This window comes from Gavia stellata, chromosome 4 (genome assembly GCF_030936135.1).
Source record: "Gavia stellata isolate bGavSte3 chromosome 4, bGavSte3.hap2, whole genome shotgun sequence".
NCBI classification, from domain to species: Eukaryota; Metazoa; Chordata; class Aves; order Gaviiformes; family Gaviidae; genus Gavia; species Gavia stellata.
Genome location: NC_082597.1, coordinates 65414148 through 65436670, shown reverse-complemented (window position 1 = coordinate 65436670; position 22523 = coordinate 65414148). Strand labels below are relative to the sequence as shown.

The 22523-nt window shown below is 41.1% G+C and overlaps 1 protein-coding gene across 1 annotated transcript in view; it reads right to left on the bottom strand.

Moving 5' to 3' along the window:
- Positions 1–897: 897 nt before the first annotated feature.
- Positions 898–22523, bottom strand: part of PTN (pleiotrophin) — a 77663-nt gene continuing 56037 nt past the window's right edge. The window contains exon 5 of the mRNA XM_059815985.1: positions 898–6413. Within this exon, the coding sequence (XP_059671968.1) occupies positions 6361–6413 (53 nt within the window). The 3' untranslated portion in view covers positions 898–6360. The remainder of the gene's footprint in view (positions 6414–22523) is intronic.

Sequence of the window (22523 nt, the reverse complement as noted above, 5' to 3'; positions counted from 1 at the left end):
TACTGCTGGCGAGTGGGAAGAAACCTAGTTGTTCATCCTGTATGCTATTTTTGTATCCTCGTGTAAATAACACAGGACAAAAAGCTCTTTCACTTCTACTTCAGCTTGAAAACATGGCAGCGCTAGTTGTGAGACACATTTTGAGTTATAGATGCACTTTTTTTATAGAGTTTTGCTTCCCCATATATGGATATATATGCTATATGCATGCATATATATTCAGAGAGCTCCTGGGTCTGATGCTGACATCCTTCTTAGGTGATTTCTATCTCCAAGCTGCAGAAGTACTAGCCTGCCTCTGCTTCAGGTTCCCTCAGCAACCACTACACACTCTGAATTATCAGAGCCATTTCCTTCCGCTATAAAAATCTAGATGAACTACATAATTATAATATGGGAAGTGTCATGAATGACCTAATGAGAAAAGTTAAATGATATCTTGTTGCCAGGTAGATTAGGGTGAGGGAATTCAAACAGCAAATTAATTGAATGAAATTTGTTATGGGTAAGGCAGCCCTGCAGAGGCTATCCATTTTCCTAGCTTTACATCACAGAATTCAGGGCTAAAGCTTTTGTACAGTCTTTAACTTTGAATGACCTTCTGAAATGGGAATACTTGGGAGCCTCTGTTTTATCTCATCAGTAAATTCATACATTGGACACATGCTTACAGTTTTGTTGTGGGTTATGTTATTGTGGGTTTTTTTAAGAAAGGAATAAGGACTGTAGGTACAGTTTTTTCACAGGCAACTCACTCAAAAGCTGAGCAATTTAAAGGCTAGGAGATACCTACTGAGTTTTTAGCCATCTGGGACCCCAAGACACTCCACATTTAAATGGCAAACTGCAGAAAGGGCAAAAGGATTGCACAGCCCCACCAATGAGATAATGATAGTTGAATTCCCATGTTTTCCTTGAAATATCTCATTTCTGCTCAAGTTAGAGTGATGAGGCCACAAGGCCATTTTGGAAGAGCAGCAGAAAGGTAACATTAGGAAAATGGTTAGACTTCAGCATCATTTAGTTTTGGTCCAAAAGCACACAAAGTTTTCTGCTGCTATGAACAAGACTACCTAGACCTTCTCAAAATGCAAACACCCATGAGGTGGAAGAGGATCTCCCCGTGCTCTACTTTGCTCAGGCAAGTCTTCCACTATCCCTGAAGCTCTATGCGCCATGTCTCTTCCCTTTAATTTGATGGTAAAAGAGGACACAGTGGGAAAGGATGCAGCTTCGTGCCACTGTTTATGAAGCTAAGGTGTTCTTCTGTTTGAGGGCAGATACTCTTTCATCATTGTCTCTAATTTTCCATCAAACGTGATGTATTTCTGTCCCCTAGGAAGTCTTGCCCAAGTTGAGCTATGACAAAGGTTTTAACAGCAAGCCTCCCTCCCAATGAATCCAGGGAATCTCTTTGCTCATTCTCATACTTTCTTGTTCATAGTCATCTTCTGATTAACAAGTTGCTACTGTGTCTTTTAATCTTAGAAGGACACAATGAGAGGTACCTGATGGTAGGGGCTTGCTGGGGCTGTTTTGCAACAATCCAGCCAGAAATGAAGAATACAGCCTTATGCATGAAGAAGGATCAACAATATCCACACAAGTTTGGCTGAGAGGTAGAGTGCCTTAGCAGAATTGACAGAAAACCTACAAATACTGTCAAAATCAGGGATGAGTGGGGGAACGCAGACAACAGGTATAATCTGTCCCACAAAGGAGAGAACGCAGTCAGAAGTTCACAGAAGATGCTGCCCTAGAGAGTTTAAAAAGATTCAATATGAGATACCTACCCCCATTGACATACTGCTTCCCCTTCCTATAAGAATTTGGGAGATGTGAAAGACTATGGTGTCATGTCAAAATGGTGTACTTCACCAATATTTTGCTTTAGAAAAGTGGCAGGTTTACATCATTAATGTTGTTGCAGTTCCTAGATGGAGAGAAAGTCAGGCTGGCTTTTGTCCCACCCTCATCATTGACATTAGACTAAAGAAACTCAGATAAAGTTCATCATATGTTAGATAAAGTTCATCATATATTAAGGGATTCCATTAAACAAATGGGAATGCTATACAATGTTTATCTTCAGACGCTCCCTCCAAGCAGCATGGTTAGTTTCAGGGGTTTTACAGACCTGTTTCCATAAACAGTCTCCATAAGTATTCACTTCCCCTTAGTTCATCCTAATGCTCCTTTGTTTTACTTGAATTGTCCATCGCCACATGCCAAGTGGTGAAGGATATACACCAAATTTAAAAGAAACACGTTATGTTTTCTCCTATCAACATCATCATAACTTGCACAGCTAAACCAGAAAAGACAGATATACTATTGTGTCCTTTTGACATTGCCTCCTATTGGACATGTTCTTTTGGGGTTAGAGTGGGACTTTACTTCTCTGTAACATTCTACATTTGATTAGTTTTCATTAAGGCACAAATCAAGCAAAGCATAAAAACAAGTGTGCCAGCCAGTAACCCTACCTTCCTACTCAAGAGGCATGCAAAAGAAGTTTGTATAAAATGCTCTTGACTTCATACCTGTCTCTTCTTGACAAAGTCTCCACACTGCCTGTTGATATGTTTTATAATTATTGCTCTCTCATTTCTCCTAATTTTTCTCCTTTGAAAAACAGTACAGTCCAGAATGTCATTATGGAATTAGAAGGTGAGAATCAGTAGGTCACAACTTAGTATCTACCTGCATGTACAACAAATGTTTTCCCTTCCTGGAGCCTTGCCCTATAGTTTTGCTGCACTTAATACTCTGTTAAATACACCAGGCTAACAAGCAATGATTCTCTTTCAATACGGGTACTTCTGTGAGGAGACATGTCAAAGTCAGAAAATGCCCCAATCCTCAAATATTGTTTTGAATCAAGATACAGACAGGCCTAATTGCTTAGAAGCATGGCTCAGCCTACTTAGCGGAAGGGAAGGGAGCTATACCCAAATTCTGCTAAGTTTAAACTTGCTAGAATCCAGAGTCTGGATGCAGATACATCCTTAGCTGATGTTCAGCAACTCACCCCTCTCTTTTCTAAGAGATTTGAGTGCTCAGAAAAAGGCTGCCATTTGGGGGATTTCTATCATCTCCCCATACCATATTATAGCTGTAGCAAATAAAGATGGAAACCACTTCTCGAGATGGACATTCATGAAACAAGCTTCAGTCAGTTAAACTAGCTAAGCAACACATCTACGCTAAGTCATTTTCCATTGTAACAGGATAGCACCAAGAGGGCAAAACACGTATTTCATCTGAAGTAGCTGCCCCCACAGCACTGTCAGACAAGCTTGCCCTCCAAAAGGAGGGAGGGTAGAAGATTAGAAAGCAAATAGGAAGAAATTTCAGAATGACTCAGGAAACGGAGCAAAATGGGGTGCGAAGAGGTTTTGTTCAGATACTTGCCTCTTGCTTTCTTGATAATGCCACTAGTGAAGCAAATCCTCCTTTTAGGTACCAGGTACCTCCTTTCAGAGCTGACCTGACTGACCTATTTTATTCAACCTTCCTTTGTGTTCTGCCACGAATTACTTTCATCACCTTCATAGCCAGAGTTACCACAGAATGTTTTCTGCTAGTTTCTTGGAAATTTTCTTCATTGTTTATAAACTATGACAGATACAACTCCAATTACTGTCAACAATAAGATGCCAATATAGACCCAAACATATGTGTCTGAGTAGCACAGAGGAAGTGTTCTCCTATTTCACACCCTTTTCTACCAGGACTGCTGTGCTTTCTTCTGGTCCTAATATGGTATTTTTTTTGTTTGTTTCTCTGTTTTCTGTAAACTCTCTTCATGGAGGCCCTACACGACCATCGCAACAATGGGAACTTGACTGGCCTCCTTCAAAAACTATTAGGAATGTTCCGTTAACAAGCCAGAGGGGCAGTTAATCATAAGGGCCATAAGGTGTCAGAGGAAACACAGGGAAATTTATTTTCTTCTTACTCACAGAGGTGGAAATCAGAAGTCACATCTAAGGTTTGCTAAAGGACAGTCAAACTGTTGGTCTCAGCATCATTCCCAATTCATGCCAGCTCCCTATGAAACACGGACTAGATTAACCAGTGTAAGACAATGGTGCAACAGTGTTCGCACTCAAAGCTAAATCACTTTAAGTGAACTGATGCAGCATTTAGACAGACAAACCTTTGGTGAGTGAAAAAGCTGCTTTCTCCCTTTGCTTTCAGTCAGACCTACCAATCCATTAGTTTAAGCCGAGGCACAAGCACTGGTAGACCTGATTAGACTGTGAACAAACCAAATAGCACCCAGAACCACCCAAATATGAGCCTTTATGATATATTTTGAATTTGGTCATTGCACGTCCACCACGTTGGGGACATTTTAACTATATCACTGGCTCAGATATGTGTAACAGTGTAGTCAAAATAACAAGAACATCAATACAGACTGCAAAACACACCCAAGGAGTCTGGGAAATACTTGTATGGCTAATCTATCTTGAGCTATGTGCAGCCTTGGCTAGCTGGCTTCAAAAGGGTTTGGGAATGTCTACAGAAGGACTTGCCTCACTGTGAGTTCAGATTAGCCATACCCTCCATGTCAGAAAAAAAGAGGGCAAGCTCTGCAATTTTAGGTTGGGTGGTTTGTTTTTTTTTTTTGCATAGAAAAGGGGAGTGATAGTCTGGAAAAAGACTCTCTGCTTGTCTACAAGCTAATCCCAAAAGAGCAATGTGATTTACTCAGATGAACACACCCTGCTGCAGCTTCGCTGAAGTCAGTGGATATCTGCAGGAGTACAAGGGAGACTATTCCTCCTGACCAGCAGGTAAGTCTGCAGCATACACAAATGGTAAAGCTTATTTCTTGCTGTTGAATTTTCAGATTTAGAATTTAAAAGCAATGATTTTGAAATAAATTTGGGCACTGAAATCCCTTATGTTTCCTCTAAAAAGTCTGGTCTGCTGGTTGTTTAGTTTGTTAAACAACCCCTTACCTGGGGACAGACGAGCCCTTTGTCAGATCTTTTTTCTACGTCGTGACTTTTCTCAGGACTTACTATCATTTAAAATAGGTAAAATTGAACAAACTGAAACCCAGCTGGTTTATTATTCTTTTTTTCCCCTGCAGACCATTTAAAAAAAATTTAAAAAACACACAGAACTATTTTTGTTTTGACTGAGCTTTTCCAAGGTCTTTTTGCTTATACAAAATGGAAGAAAGCAAAAGGTAGTGGTTTTGTATTTCCCTTCTGCTTTACTAACAGAGAAACAAAAATTAATTTCATTCCTATTGGTTTCAAGTCCCACAAACTGTCCCTTTTTCGTTCAAAAATATGAACTATCTCAGGCAGTTTCCAAACAGATTTCTTCTGTTACTTCCCACCAGACACACTATTTTTCAACCAGCTAACATTAAAATCAACAGGAAGATTCCCACTGATACAAAAGGGAGTTGGGTCAGGCAGAATCGCAACAATTTCAACTAGAATTTTGTAAAGAGGATATTCTCCCTTCTGGGGGAAAAAAAAAAAAAAAACCACAAACCAAACAAATAAAAGAAAGCATTTTTCAGCTTTTATAGGTAAACCAGGGGACACTACCATCCACCAGCACTGATATGCTAAAAAATGGGAAGTTTTGCTATCATTCCACTGGGAAAAATCATTGCTAGAAAACTGTGAAAAATTAGGATTCTTCTATATCCAACTGTTGAAAGACTTCAGAATTTTTACTGTCAACATCCAAAATATGACCAACGATAGGAGTGTTACTGTTTTTTACCCAGAGATGGTGGCATTTTGGAATGAACATTCACCACACATCCAAAAAAATTCTGTGCCTGTAAATACTCAATAAAATGCCCCCATCCTTTCCTTAAACAAAAATTTCATACAGTTATCCAGTTGTAATAAGAACTGAAGAAACACATCTGGGTTTTTTCAGCTATAAGGTCCCAATCTTAAATATAATTGCATCCAGCCAGACTCCCATGTTCACACAGGGCACCCCTGGCTTCAGCGGAGCTCCACACAGCTTCAGCTTCTGCTAGCATGGAGTAATTACCAGATTGAGACCTATGGCAAGACTTGAGAAAAAATTATTTTAAAAAAACTCTATATTGTTCAATATACAATAGACATAATTTTCTAAATGAGTTTGGAGTCCTTTATTACAGGTCTCTAAAAATTGTTGTTAGGGTTATACATTAAAAATACTAAAGTAATAAAAAATGGATTTTTTTTTTTTCTGTGTTTGCTTGTTTCCTTCTATGGTACCATTAAGCTATAAATAATTTTAGGATAAAATGCCTAGGTATAAATGAAACTGTTAACTGATCGTGTTTGCTGATGTCCCTTTCTCACATTGCCCAAGTTGGCTCCATTAATCCAGCATCTTCTCTTGTTTCTTGCCTTCCTTTTTCTTCTTCTTGGATTCTGTCAAGATAACAATAACCATAAAAAAATGAGCATCTAGCAGTCACTGCAATAAATTTCATTCAATAACCCTGAAAGTTCCCCTTGTTTTCTTTATGCATGTAAGATCTAATTTTCTTTCCTCATTCTGAACAAGGAAAAGGAAAAAGGAGGAAAAGAAGAAAAAAAGGAGCAGTTGAGGCACTAGAGAAGATGGAAAGGGGGTGCATGTGCAGTTCAGAACCCTTCCTATCTGAGCGGCTGACCCTGTTTGTCATGCCAAGCATTGTCTCAGGAACTTGCTTCAAAAATAAGAAAACAGCAGGCAGCTCCTGGAGAAACCGGGTCATGGCTCAGTGGAGAGCTGGAAGAAAGCTTTGCACACACTACTCACACACATACCCCTCCCTTGCTTCCTTTCTGCTTCATTGTTAGTCTTTGGCTTTCTCTGAATACAAGAGCAACTCCAGAGCGTGGTGAGAAAGCTCACTTGTTTCTTCAGCTTCTCCATTGCCAACCCTTCCCCCTTTGTCTGAGACAAACACCTATGTACACTTGAGAGGCAACTGAAGTTTGGCCTGGAGTCATTAGAGCACGGTCTGTCCAGCCAGCTGGTACTGATAGGACAGGGAAGGGACAAGGGAGCATCTGCTTCGCTGATTAATTGGGGGTAAATAAGGGAACAATGTGCAGGTACAAATGAAAGTTAATACATTATACTACCATCTGTGGTGACTTTCACCATGCTATAGGGTAGTGTGGTGATCTACAGGTAGAGGAAATTCACAGAGGGGACTAAAAAATTAATATGAATTAAAGGGATTAGGTACTCTTGTGTCACGTGTCACCTTGTAATGGGGGAAATAACAGCTTTCACTGGAAACATGAATAAATCCTTGTGGATACCACCACAAAACACAGCACAACAGGTACTACAGAGACATGGAAACTGAGTTTCTGTGAAGCATCTTTCCTGAACCTAAAACAGCAAGCAAGTAGATCCATGTTTGCCTTAACCCAGATTTCACTTTCTTCCTTTAAATACTACCTTTGTTTCTTCCTTCTCAAACCTCCCACACACCAAAAAAAACCAAAACACAAAAAAACCCCCAAAACCAACACACCGAAAAGCAAACTAGCCAACAAAAAACATCTCGGGTTAAATAACAAGTATCAGTGTGAATGAGAAGACAAGCACTTGGCCCTTAAGGTGGTACTCTTCTTTGTGAACATAATTATTTTCTCTCTGAACAGTTTGAGTAACATAGTCAAGCAATCATCAGCTTTGGTAAAACCAGCTTACTTGCATTAAAGCCAACGGAGCTACAGTGACAACTTTCAGCTACAGATAGGGCCAGGGTACCTCCAGCTGAAGGCAGACTTAGATTATCACATTTCTCTGATGGTTGTTTTTCCTGTTTGTTAGTGTTTCAAAACAACATTTTTTTCTTCATCTTTTTCAACAAGACAAAAATTGTTTCAATAATCCTTTAGTCAAAGCAAAATAAAATACCTATTTCATGTTTAGTCACATAATCTGCTCTAAAATCTCCTTCCTTTAAAAACTTTGCTTAACATTTAAAGGGATAATAATTTAAAATAAGAAGTAATTTGTTTTAGTCTGAAAATGTGAACATGATTTTTTTTTTTTTATTATTACTATTTTGCTTTTATTTCCCCACCTTTGTATGTGTGCCTGTGTTTTGTGTGTGTGTATGCATGCCTGTGGTCCAGAGCGATTCACACAATCTGGCACTGTTTTACAAACTGTCATTCCAAAATGTCATTTTTCATTAAGTCTGTAGCAAATGTGCTTTCAGCTAAAGCTTTTTGTCCCCTACAAATCTGCTGTGTCCCCTCCTATCCTATTTTACCCACGTCCCCCTCTTCCTCTAATTTTCCCTCTGTATCCCTGACCCTCCTGGATTCTGTATTGATTGCACTCTCTCTCACACTCTCTCTTCCCCCCCAACACCGCTTGCCCTGAAAGAAACAGCAGCATTTTATTAATCAGACCAGCACTGGAATCTGTAAAATCTATTTAGACCTAACACAAGCAAAAGGCTCTCTGCAGACTCCAACTAAATTTACTAAAAGCAAAGGAGACATATGAATACGGGCAGACCACTAGCAGGACTCTACTGAAGAGTATCTGCAGCTCACAGTAAGGGTGTAGTCACCACCAGGAGAAGGTTTTGGTCTGGAGTTGTGTGATCGCATCAGGTCCCCGTCCTCACTTGACTTGAGGTACCAGACAACCCACTGTTTATTCATTTACACTTGGCCCCTGTGGGTTTATATCTGCTCCTGTTAGCAAAAGCTCAAACCTCCCCGTTGTTTACCTTGTGATAATCTGCATACCACCCAAACTGCCAAACCCGTCTATCTCCAAAGACAAGTGACCTCAGCAGAGTAAAACCCTCATGTGTGGGAAGTAATTCCTCTCACATTAAAGGTACTCCCACCTCCACAGCTTAATCTTTCAGACAGGTAAGCTGCATTGATGCCAAGCACATTGGCTCCATGAAATGACATGCATCCCCAGAGTTGTGGCAATACAAAAAAAGGAAAAAAGAAAACTGCTCAAATATTTCCCAGCCTTTAGGCTCTTTTAAAAATCCTACTGCAGACATCAGTACCAATACTGACCCATGAAAACGTTGCTGTTCATACTCTCACGCACAAGTCTGTTCACAGCTACCCTCCACCTGTTTTGACTATGGTCAGGCCACAGACTATATCCATGGCTAGCAAAGTATAAAGTTGCTTTAGAGGTGTACTTTGTTCATGTTTTCTCACCGCTCAGACCTACTCTTTGCATCTGTGTCATTCAGGCTTTCATTGTCCTCATCTCTGTACACCCTACTATTTCAACTTTTATGACATGCTATCTAGTCAGCTCACACAGCCAAACTGGGATCCATGTCACCCTGATCACTCGATCTGCCAACACTTCTCTTCACAGGGTAGCCAGGCTTGACTGAAAGGGTCATCATGCCAGCACTGACACCATTCTTGAAAGCCCTGACTAGTGGAGAGTACAATGCCAGTTACCTGAAAGCTCAGCAGTCTCATGCCCTGGCACTAGCTGTAGGCATTTACCAGTTAAGTGAGGGAAAGATCTCCTAGATACACTGTCTCCAATAATCCCATTCAGATTCCTATTCCATACATGAAAATTATCAAAATTCAATTCCGCTTAGCACAGATTAGATGCAAGACCTTCGGTTCAGTCATTTCCTACCAGGCCTCTTAATGTGGTCCCAGCCTGCCATCAGAAATTATAGTAACGCATCAGCAGTACCCACTGAAACAGCCTTTACAATGGGGAAGCCACTATGCTGCTCTCCACATCTCACTGGCACTGCAAAGCAGCTTGATCTTGGCAATGCTCACCGTCGAGCCAGAAGGAAGAAAGAAAAGCAGCACAGTGAACAGGGATGACCCTGAGCAGAACGCTGCCATCTGCAAGCACTTCAGGTCAACAGTGGCCTCCTTCACCTCACCTACCTGATTAATGCAGTATTTACAAAGACAGAGTGATGGATCTGTGCATCAGCTGTGCATTGGCTACAGGGAATGTGTTTGCTGCAGACAAGTGCTACCAATAATATCAAGAGCCACTATGATGAGATGACCTGACCAGATGAAACCCAGGTTCACACCAGCCCATGCAGAATTTTAATCTGAATCTATTCACGGCACCATTTGCTTTAAAGCTAGGTGGTCCAGTCTTTTCAGTGCTGACCCAGACACCAGTCGGAGGTATCTTTATGAGCTACCTATGGTGGAGTTCAGGATCCAGAGAGGAAGGAGCAAAGCAAAAAGCAGCATGAGAACCCTGGATTTCAAGAGAGCGGACTTTGGCCAGTTCAGGGACCGCTCAGCCAGGCTAAGTGCCTAACTGCAACAGAATTATCCTACAGGCCACATCTGGCTTACAGGGCACAAACTGGAGCATCTCAACATAAAAGTTTGTGAAAGGTATGTAAATACATTTGATATTTACAGTTAAATACATTAATTTTAATACATTATGTGCCTTATCAAAAGTGTTTATCCTACCAATACCAGTGTCAGTACTGAGGTGGGAGTGGGTGCTATCTCTCACTGTCTCTCAACACTTGAGGCGAGCAGGCTGTGCAGTGCAGGGAACAGATGAGTGTAGCTGTTTGCCTACTGCTCCAAGTGCACCATGTGTGTTAGTGCCCCAGCCAAACTGTCCTTCCACCTCCAGCATGGTTCAGCACACAGACACACTGAGGAAAGCAGCAGCAGAAGCTATGCCTTCTCTATTCTGGACCGGGCTTCCTTTACCTCAAGGAAATACTTAGATTTATCATTCCTGTGCATCCTTGCAGCAAAACAAAAGTACTGGAAGAGTGAGCTACGTATGCTCCAGAATAGTAATGAGGATGACAAAAGAGTCCTCAATTTTTGTGTCTGTTTTACAGCACACACTTTCCTCCTTCCCTCTTACCCCACAGTGAGAGGCTGCCTAGCAGTGCTCTTGCTCAGATGGAGGCCAGGATCCTGGACCAGGGCACATGCAAAGACCAAATTCAGAACACCTGGCAGACCCTGCAGAGCGTAGCACCCAAGCACTGCACAGCCATCCTGCTCCCCCCTGGAACCCTGAGCACTTCCAGAGGGATAAAAAACACCCATGTAGCATTGGACGAACAGCCCTGCAAGAGCAAACTGTGTAAATGCACACACACTGCATTATCTAATCATTCATCACCTGAATAACCCTATGAATAGCTGTATGCCTAAGAATTATTCACGGGATTAAAAGCTGTGTGGTCATGGATTAGCACTGGACCCACTTCTGTGGGTCCATGAGGACCAGCAACAAAAATTCCAGTGAGGATCTTACTGAGTAAACAAATTAATTTGATATGCAGAACTTTCTCTACATAATTTGGAATGGCAGCAGCCCTCTTTAAATAGTAATCTTTATTCTGGAGCCTTATTCTTACTATGCAAGCAGCAAAGGAAAGTAATTATGTCGAACAGAACCACATACCATTTGAAGCCACTCTTAATGTATAAGGCACAAAAGGGAGGTAATTACATTTTAATGGAAGCCAAGCTTTGTAAGCCAAGATTTGCAGGTATTTATTTTCATTTGTTGAGAAGAGGTAACAATTCACTCATTGTGCTGCTGAACTCCTATATATAAAAGCCAAGCAGTGTCCCCAAAAGCAATATAAATCATTCAAAATAGCAAAAGCTGTGCTGATAGAAGGTTAGAGCAAAGAATTTCAACACCAGGTGTTCAGGACACAGTTTTCCTAGGAGCTAGCACTCAGTCCCACTGAGTACAGAGGAAGGCAGGTTTTCTAAAGGGCTCTCTACCTCTCATTGGGGAAAATTTTCCAAAGCACCTGGTTGCCATGGTGGTGCAGGACAATGGTGCCATTAGGTGCAGGGCACTTCTGAATTTTGGGGATAAAATGCCAACCCACGTGGAAGGGAGCAGTCAAGATTTTGACAAAGCTATGGATTTTATCCCTTGGTGAAAAAAATCTCATCCTAAAGGCCTTCACTCTGCTCTCTAGGAACAGAAACTATACTATCTTGTGATTTCCATGATTGCAGAAAGAAATCCCTTGATTTCTGAAATACCCTTTAAACATGGTTTTTCTTCTGCTTCTAGAGAAAGAGAACCTTTCATGGCCATCTAATTTATTTTCCTCCTATTTTCCTGCCTTATATAAAGCATTTGTGTGAGTGAGTTTAAGAAAGAAAAACTATATTACAATAGCAATTCTGTTCCAAAATGAATTCTTTTGAAAAGCCTCTTTGAGCAACACATAGTTCTAGTGGACGGAAAAAAAGCAATACTCCACTAGCTAAACAGCAGTAGAAGGCAACTCTCCAATGAATCAATGATCTTGATGTGACTTTAATTCATTAATATATTACAATTGATTATATCCCCTATACTTCAGCTCTGTGCTGTTTAATGACCCTCTCTAGTTGCCTGTGTTTCTCAATTTCTTCAGTCTTCCAGTCGCTCCCCTCCAGCAGGTTTTGTTTTGCTGCTCACTTTGCTAAATTCCATTTTGGATAGACTTGGATTTGTTCCCAGTTGAACACAAGATGGACCCAGTTCAAACCTAAAGGGTGAAGCTACACCGTACAAGCCAGGAAGGCACACTGCAATGCATGTTATGAACGGGGACCAGGTGGATTTAAGTCTGTAAAAAACACTAACATATCTGACAAAGAAATGGACTAAAGAGCCATGCATGGAAAATTTCACTCATTTTCTTTCTCATTGGAATTTCAAGAAGAAATAAATGCAGGGAAAAATTAATCCAATTTATTCTAAAACCATCCACAAAGCTCTGAAATTATCTTAGACAGTCAGAAGCCATTGCTTGAACCTGACTTTTGGATGTAAGTCCTGAAAAACATTCACTTTTAACATCCTTACATAAAAGTCATCAGGAATTACAGGAAGGGGTTTTTTAAGAGGTAATTTGTTGAAGCCAAATATTTTAATCAGAAAGGTTTAATTTTGGTGATTCCCTTCATTCAAAAATTCAGGAGAAAAAGTTTCAAAATTGCCTACACAGAGACACACACATTTTCTGATTTTGCTAGATGGCCTAATTGCCCGAAGACAAAGATCAGGAAAGTTTCATCTCATTTTCTTTAAGTCTGGGTCAAGTGTATCTAAGACGTTAGAGCCTTAAGAGTAAGTATGCGGAAGACTGCAATGGATAAACTTTTCGAGTGACGCTCGTTTTGCAACTGGAGACTGTTGAAGAGGTCTGGCTAACTGGAACATTATTTCCAGAAGTAGCTCACTTTGCTATTCTATTTGCTGCTGCTTCTTATCTGCCTCTGGTACATTTGTACTGCTGCTTCAGTAGGGTATGGACTTCCTTACTGATCTTTGTCATGTTCTATGCTCAGCACAAGAGGGACCCAGTCCCAGCTGCCTCTTTAGTCCTTTGTCTATGCTGTACACAGGATCCCTCTTAATGCCAGCGAGACAGGTGCAGGCACACACTGATACATTTAGAGTTTACTCTCTGCATTCACATGTCTGCAGGAGACTGCTGAAAACAAAAAGTATTAATATTCCATTTGGAGTTTGGCATTTACCTGTATCCACAGAGAAGCAAAAAGATCACACACTGAGGCAGTTTATACGTCAAACTGATCAGTAAATAGCTATTTAGCAGAAAGTTATTTGTGATTTACTGTGAATAGAGACCCCATTTTATTTAGTTAATTTTTGAAAACCAGGCACATGCCTTTCTCGGTTGTACTTTCTGCATCTGCCCCAGATGGGATCTACACTCAGGGCAAAGGACACAGGCATTGCTTTGATCCGTGCTCCAGTCTCTGAAAAGTTGCCTGCAAAACTTCTGCAGTAAGCACAGATAGAAGAAAAGATAGAGACGTGGTGACATGGAAAATGAGATGGAGGGATAAAGAAGGGGGGAAAAAGCTTGAAAGGAAAGGAAGTGAAGAAGTAGAAAAGGAAAGGAAAGAACAGAAAGGAAGGAACAGAGCTTTCTCTCTGTTTCACTGCTGGGAACAGTAATGAGTGTAAACATTTGCTGATGGCATATCTTTTATCACTGAAAGTCCCACAGCTTCAGGCATTTTCACTGCTCAAGGGCACTGACTAATGCCAAGGAGGCTGGACTGCTCTTGCAAGCCAGGAAAGTGAGACAATAAGCATGTTACAGAATTGGCACAGACAAGGCTATTTAAACTTTCACCCACAAAGGTCTGTATTAAATCCTAAAAGAAACTCCTGCAGGCACAAAAGGGTTAAACAAGAACATTTGTCACATCCAGTTTTTCATCTTTTGGGGCAGCACAGAAAAAAAAGAATCTAAAATACAAACCAGGGGGTGAGAAAACACGGAGGTCTAGGTTTCCCATGAAAATTCCCAACGTTTTCTTTTCAAAAACACCTGTAAAAGCTGCAGAACAACTAAAACTAAAAATTGAAAAATATTTCTTTTTAAAAAATATTTATCTTTTTCCTTCTCCTACAAGCATTTCCTGCTCCCTGGAATAAGGGCTGTGTCAATCAGATTGATATTATGTAATGATCTGACGATGCATTCAAATTACTTATCCAAACAGTATAATTTTTCAAAGGTACAAAAGCAGTCTCAAGGGAGACTAGAGTGCAAAGTCTCCAAGAAACATAAGGAAATGGAAGCAGAAAAAACACAATTACAATTAAAAGACATCCAAACTTTATTAGTTATGGGCTGCACTGGCAGCTTACTAGCAGCTTGAGGCTGGTCCACACTGTAATCATCATTGTGTTTATTTTTCTTATATGGCTTACTCTTGCTCCCACTTAAATTGAGAAAAATATTATTCCCCCATGTTATGGCAGCAGAAGCCACATCACAGAGATGTGTCCCAGAGCCTCGAGTTTCCAGTGAGTTTTACTTCATCTTGAAACAACAAGCCTTGTCCTCAGATTAGCAAGGGGCACAGGGAAACACAACCAAACATTTAGTACCCAGTCTTATCCCTCTAGACCACTGTTTCTTCTCTTGGTTTTCACATTTCTCAGTTCCATAAGGCATAAATTATTCATGGCAAAACTGCCTCTCACAATGTTTAGGCAGTAGTTAGTACAACGGCACCCTTTTTCATCGGGGGTCTCTGGGCACTCATGCAATACAAATAATCATGATGATAGCAACAACAATAACAGCCAGCTATGGTGTTCCCACTGGGAATCCACTGCCAGTGTCTGCCCCGCAAAGCTCAGATCACTGCATTTCACTGCAGGCCCACAATCAGTGCCAGAGGCCATTCTTGAATAAACCTGCCTCATCCTTTTGAGCAAGAGAAAAACCTCCCAATTTTGCCTTTCAGGTTTTTGTTTAACTATCACAGCTGTTTCCTAATATGAGAAAATCCCTCATTTTTATATCTAATTAGTTTGAGCAGATCCTATTATTCTGCCTCCTGTAATACTAATTATTACACTAGCTGCATGCCTGCACGACTAATGAGTTATATTAAAGATGGGGAATTCTGAAACCTACAGAGGGAGATACAGCACGAGTGTGATGCCGAAACAGGAGACACCAGCATCTTTCAAACAAAAGAAAATCACAGTCCTAACAAGTCATTTATTCTCCCCCTGTGTCCCCTCCAGCTACTCTTTAGAAGCAGACATTTTGTTGCTGCACAAAGGCAAAGTTGAGGGAGGGCACCCCAGAAAAAGCAGATTGCCCAACATGCAAAATGGAGTGAGCCACAGGTGGTCATTTTCGTCAGTGCAGCACACAGTTTGTCTGAGCAATGAAGTCTGTCTGAGCTTATCAGGTGAGCAACTCATTCAGACATCACTGTCAGCTCCTTGGGCCAGCCAGCAGCCCAGTCACCCTGCCAAAGCACAAGTAGAAATCAAGGCTGCCACTGTAGTGCTCAAAAACCACGTTGTTTTCTGCTCCTGGCACCAAAGTAAGGATGGGGATATACCTGCTCATTAACAGAAGTCCAGCTCTATGTTTTGACACTGAGCTCCCTAAGAAGACACAAGGTAAGACAGTGTTTGACACCGATTTAAGTCCACTGAGATTACTAATGTCAAGACCAAAGACCCTAGCTAAAGACTGTAGTTCAGACACTCACCCTGAAGTAAATTGTCACATTCTGGTAATTGTAATTGCAGACTAGGAAAAAAAGGAGCAGCAGCTACTAGTCTAAGGATGGAGCCAAGAGTCAACAGCTCCTAGCTGAGTGCCTGGACCTGCCACTGATAAACCTGTAAAATCATTTAGCCTTTCTGACTTTCAATTATCACTTTTCTTTAAATTATACTTCCTCAGCTCCAAGGAGTGATAAGAGGATTAGCTAATTGCTACCTGTAAAGATTACTAGATAAAAGAAACAATGTAGTGCAGATTATTTATATTGCACTAAACTCTTAAGTAAAACTCTTCAAACAATATGAAATTATTAAAAACACACAGAGTGTAGTCTTTCCTCCACTGCAGTAGCACGCACACTGTGCCAAACACAGGGAACTGCACTGACACCTTGCTAGACCCTCAAATGCTACACCTGATCTGCATCACAGGAAAGAGATTACAGCCATTAACAACTCCAGTAGGTCTTACCTTCATGTGAGAAACCTTTCCAAACACTCCATGTTGGAGGAAGTGATCTTTGGACACCATCCCAGTTATTAAAGACAACAGTGGTGTAAGCAGAGTTAATGTTTGCCAACCTTAATTGGTATTTTTTTCTTATGTGGCAAGGACTGAGCTGAGCCAGGATAAAGTAACTCATAGATCAGATATACTGTAAATTGGTGAAAAGTTGGGAAGGGAGATTTATTAAAAAGGACTAAATACAGCTGGGAGAAAAAGTTATCAGAGAAAAAAGGAGCATAATTCAAAAAATGAAGGGTACATTGCAGAAAGAGCAGGCAAACTGCTTATTCTATTTAATTTTATCTTAATCAGGAGAATAAATAGCTAAAGTACCAGAGATATGGAGAGAGAGAGAGAGGAAGAATGAGAGTGATGGAAAGAGTGAAAAAAGAAATAAAGCCTATCAGGCAACCCAGCCCAATAAAAATAAATTCCTCCTCTCTCAACGGTTAAAGCAAAATGTTTCCTGAATCCTGACAATACCCCATTCTTTTACTTTCTGGCTGGAACTCGAACAACCATCAATCAAGTTTGGGTAGCAGTGAAGTAGGACAGATGGAGTATGTCGGAAGCATTTTCTGCTCTTCAGTGCAAGTTGGCCATTAGAGCAGCCACTCGACAGAAGTGCCTGAGTCTTTCACATCTGTCAAGATAGTTTAGGGAGACCTTGAACATCCCCAGCCTTGCAGACACTGATTAGAATATGCAATTGTGTGTGCTAGAGGAGAGGTGGCTGCCTCCGCTGGGATTTTGTGATAAAAATTATCCTTTCATCCTTTCCAGCCTTTGTGACAGGCTTTCTCATGACCTCATTTGTGTACTAAATACACAAACCATGGTGTCTGGGATATCACTGTCACATTGCTGACAATCTCTCTGTCCAGATGCACAAATTCAAGAACGGATGACAGTTTTCATCCTTGGTTAACTATACTTTAGCACAGCAGCCCAAGACCAAGCTATTGTCTTCCAATCTGAGAACACCTCAGCAAAGCTATGGAGAAAAGAGCTCATCAGAAATCCAGATAAAATTCAAATTCCTGATACATCATCTGCTCTGCCCCTTAAATCCAACATACAGCAGAGTTTCTCTAATAATTCTCCTCTTGAAAGCAGTGAGCTCCAAGATGTCCAAGTGTCGCAGACTACAAGCCATATTTAGAGTCAGCTGCTCAGAAGAAAAAATACTGAGACAAAGAAATTGTTAATAAGGAAAAAATACAATTTTCTTTTTTTATATATAGTTTCTAAACTAATGGGAGTGCTTCAAAAAGATTTTAAGTCTTTTCCATGAATGCTGACTAGTGATAAAACAAATCCGTAAGAACACTTAGATCACTAGTTTATGAGGCAGGCATTGATTCCCAAGGTTAATGAGTATCTCCTGGTTTAATTTAGCATGAGTTTTGCCACAGCTCATAGAAGTTCCTGGAAAATCAAAATATACTTTTATCAGCAAATGTGCAAAATGATAACCCTTGGGATTTTTCTTCTTCTATGAAACAGCAGTCATCTTCCAAATAGATAGGTGAGAGGATAGAGACACAGGATTCATCCTACCAGCAAAGCTGCTGCATGTTCATGAGCTGGAAAGGTGGATAAGCAACAGGAGAGCAGCAGTTACAGATGACATCAATTTATTTGCGTTTTTCTCACAGAAGAGAGAAGGTGAGGAGGAACTTCAGACACCAAGCCACACTAAGGAAACATGTCAGGTGAAATCTGATTCACAATACTTCATTGGTCAAGCCTAGATGAAATAATCTTAACTAACCACATAAATTAATTTTTTAAAAAAAGGTAGGAGTTAGGGAGAATTGTGAAGGTCTGAGATAAAGATATCTGCTCCACATGCAAGCAGTGATCAAAAGAAAAACATATTTAGGTTATTTAGTGGGTGTAATGAATGATAAAGGAAGTATTACAATGACACTTTCTTTTTCAACACAAATCTGTAAAGGACATGCTTGGAATGCTGTGTACAGTCCAGTCTCTTTACCTCAGAAATGATTTAGCAATAATAGAAGGAATTTAGGTAAGTCCAGTAGACAGTATTCTTATCATGGATAAATTGTTATACAATGAAATACTTAAGTCAGAGGTTTTAGCTTTAAAAGATGGCAAGTGACAGAAGATACATAAAACTACAATTGACCAGTGAAGCTAAATAGAGGCTTTTACTCATCCCATTTACAATATGAAATCAAAAGGAAAAGTGATGTAATGGATGGGTTACAAACACGACCTAATACAAGGTAAATTTCAGGGCACAGGAAAAGGGGTTAGTGAGGGAAATCATGAAAACCACCCTTTTTCTGAATATACTAGTATTTTTCAGTGCAATATTTTCAGTCAGTTCACATCTGCTTTTGGTACTCCCAACCTATTGCTGTCAGAGATGTATTCAGTGATGATGCAGCTCTTGAAGCACACACCAGTCAGAAAGGTAACCATTTAGTGGTAGAACCAATTTCTGTAATGAATAAGCCCCTCACTTACTATTCTGCTGCCAGAGCTCCCAAATGCCAGAAGGTCACTGCCCTGCTACTCCAGGCAATCACAGTAGGAATGTACAGCACTTGATCTGCATTTAGGTCTAGCTGCATATCAGTACAACACTATGCAACACTATACCTCAGGAAAAAAATGCCGCTTCCAAATAACCTATCATATGCTTTTTCTCTTGTAGTTTTGAGCCATTGATGCGAAGCTATGGGTGAAAAGGGAGCCTAATATGTACCTGCAGTCCATTCCAAGTGCTCAGACAATAATCTAGATCTTACTTCTTGTCTCCAAAGAATTAAATTGGGTCTTATTCTAGCTATAGATTGAATACAGTTTAATTTTTCCTTTATCTAGATGTGGGTGAGGGACTTACCTCCAACCTGTAATTTCCTTCACCTCAGGAAGAAAACAAATACTCTTATTCCAGCCAACATATCAGCACTCAGATTTTTAACTCAGAAATAAAAGCTTAGTAGGGCACAACATTTCACACAGTACTAATCTGCTTGACCTAATTTCTTACTCTAGTTCTTCCTACTGCTGCCAACATACTGTCCGGTGTAGCTCCTATGTAATTAAGCCCACAGATCCGCAACATGGATTTCTTATCTTTAGCTCAGGGTCCAGGCAGGCTGCAAGTGTGTGACTTCCATGCATGCTGCTCCTACTAATGTGAACAGCAGATCAATGAGCAGGTGGCATGCAGGAAGATGCCATGAGATTTCTAACGCAAATCAGGAGAGCAGATTTTCTGCCCACAGTTATTATGACCACAAACCTAAGTTTGTACCAATTTCTCCTTTTGCATTCCTTCAAATCAAATGAAGTCAGGTTTCCCAATTAAGTTAAAACACATAACTATGCTGCAGTCAGTCCCAATTCAAATTTCAGTCTCAGCTATAACTCACTCATATGCCTTTGACACCATTTCCCACAGCATTCTCCTGGAGAAAATGACTGCTCATGGCTTGGACAGGTGCACTCTTCACTGGGTAAAAAAACTGGGTGGATGGCTGGGCCCAAAGGGTTGTGGTGAATGGAGTTAAATCCAGCTGCTGGCTGGTCACAAGTGCTGTTCCCCAGGGCTCAGTATTGGGGCCAGTTTTCTTTAATATCTTTATCAGGGGATCAAGTGCACCCTCACCAAGCTTGCAGACTACACCAAGTTGGGCGGGAGTGTTGATCTGCTCGAGGGTCGGAAGGCTCTGCAGAGGGATCTGGACAGGCTGGATCGATGGGCCCAGGCCAATTGTATGAGGTTCAACAAGGCCAAGTGCCGGGTCCTGCACTTTGGTCACAACAACCCCACACAATGATACAGGCTTGGGGATGAGTGGCTGGAAAGCTGCCCCACAGAAAAGGACCTGGGGGTGTTGATTGACAGCTGGCTGAAGATGAGCCAGCAGTGTGCCCAGGTGGCCAAGAAGGCCAATGGCATCCTGGCCTGTATCAGAAATAGTGTGGCCAGCGGGAGTAGGGAGGTGATTGTCCTCTTGTACTTGGCACTGGTGAGGCCACACCTCGAATGCTGTGTTCAGTGTTGGGCCCCTCACTACAAGAAGGACATTGAGGTGCTGGAGCGTGTCCAGAGAAGGGCGACGAAGCTGGTGAAGGGTCTGGAGCACAAGTCTGATGAGGAGCGGCTGAGGGAACTGGGGTTGTTCAGTCTGGAGAAGAGGAGGCTGAGGGGAGACCTTATCGCTATCTACAATTACCTGAAAGGGGGTTGCAGAGAGGTGGGTGTTGGTCTCTTCTCCCAAGTGACAAGTGATAGGACAAGAGGAAATGGCCTCAAGTTGCACCAGGGAAGGCTTAGATTGGATATTAAGAAAAACTTCTTCACTGGAAGGGTTGTCAGACACTGGAACAGGCTGCCCAGGGAGGTGGTTGAGTCACCATCCCTGGAGGTATTTAAAAGACGTGTGGATGAGGCACTTAGGGACATGGTTTAGTGGTGGACTTAGCAGTGTTAGGTTTACAGTTGGACTTGATGATCTTAAAGGTCTTTTCCAACCTAAATGATTCTATGATTTTATGATATCTAGAATCAGTTAAAGTTAACTCCAATCCAGCAATTTCACAATCTCTGCCTTTAAAACCATAACTTGAAAACAACCCTGTACCACCCAACAGCGCTGCTCTCACAAAATGATGCTGCTTCAACACTCTGCTTTGTCTCCCTCTCCGCTCTTCTGACAGCCATTGACAGAATATACTGACTCAGCAGGAGCAGAACAAGGCAGAGGGCTACTAGTGGCTTGGGCGGCAGAGGCATTCTGACAGCACAATAGGAAGCTTCATTCAATAAACTCTCAAATGCCACTTAGGCATGGAAACTTACTCAAAAAAAAACAAAACAAAAAAATGTCCATCCCCGCAAACTAATAAACAATAAAATCACACAGCTCAAAGCCCTTCCTGCATTCCCACCCAGTCACTTCCATCCCCAAATGAAGATGTTTATTGCTGCCAACTCAACCAAGTCAGCTGGTCTCTGAAGATCTAGTTGTATCCTTTCTGCTTCACAGCTTGTCATTATCCATGCAGGGTCTACACTCAGCGCTTATCTGGTAACTCCATGGATGGTGTGCGAGGAAGACCAGTTACAGCTGTACTGACTGCAAAGCAGATGGATGCATGCACACACACAGAAAGCATCTGCAACCTCACCAGACGTGTGTCTGGTTGCACAAGCAGAGCAGGCCACCTGCAGGTACTCCTCAGATCAATGGTGCACCACCATCCACACTTTGAAAATTGCTGGTCCAAGTTGCACCTGTCACTCCTAATCACATTTATTTTTATAATTATCCAAGTATTCAGAGCCTGGAATGTGTCAAACCTAGCTGGTTTTAAGCAAACAAATGCCAGTGTAGCATAGCTTGTATAATCCACTCAAAACACATTACTTCTGTATCTCAAACAAGATCTCACAGTTTTAGCTCCCACTATAAATCATCCTACACACATAACACCTGCTACTCCAACAAAAGAGTAAATTAAAAGACTTTAATGATTAGAAAGAAAATAAGTTTGTCTAAGGGATGCCTGGAAACACAAATGCAGGGCATATGCCTTTCTGTGTACTAGGAATTACACTGTCACTCTCATTTAAATAAGACGTACACATTCCGTACTCTCCTTCCTGCTATCTTTGAATAAAAAATATACGACCTCAAGAGCACAAAACATCCACATACCCTCTTTTCAACATGCAGTGAGAAGAATGTCCCTTCAATACTACCTGTCCAGAAGGAAAGCAGTCCCTTTTTCAACTAATCATTAGTCGATACAAAACAAAACCTATACAAAAGGCGTCTTTACTGAGAGATGTTTTTACATGCTATTATTGGTCTGTTCCCGTCAACAGGTGAGTTACGAAAAGGATCTGTACACTGGAGGTCTAGTGCGCATAAGCAAACTGGTAGCAGCACAGATGGTCTAAGGTTAAAATTGGAGCTCT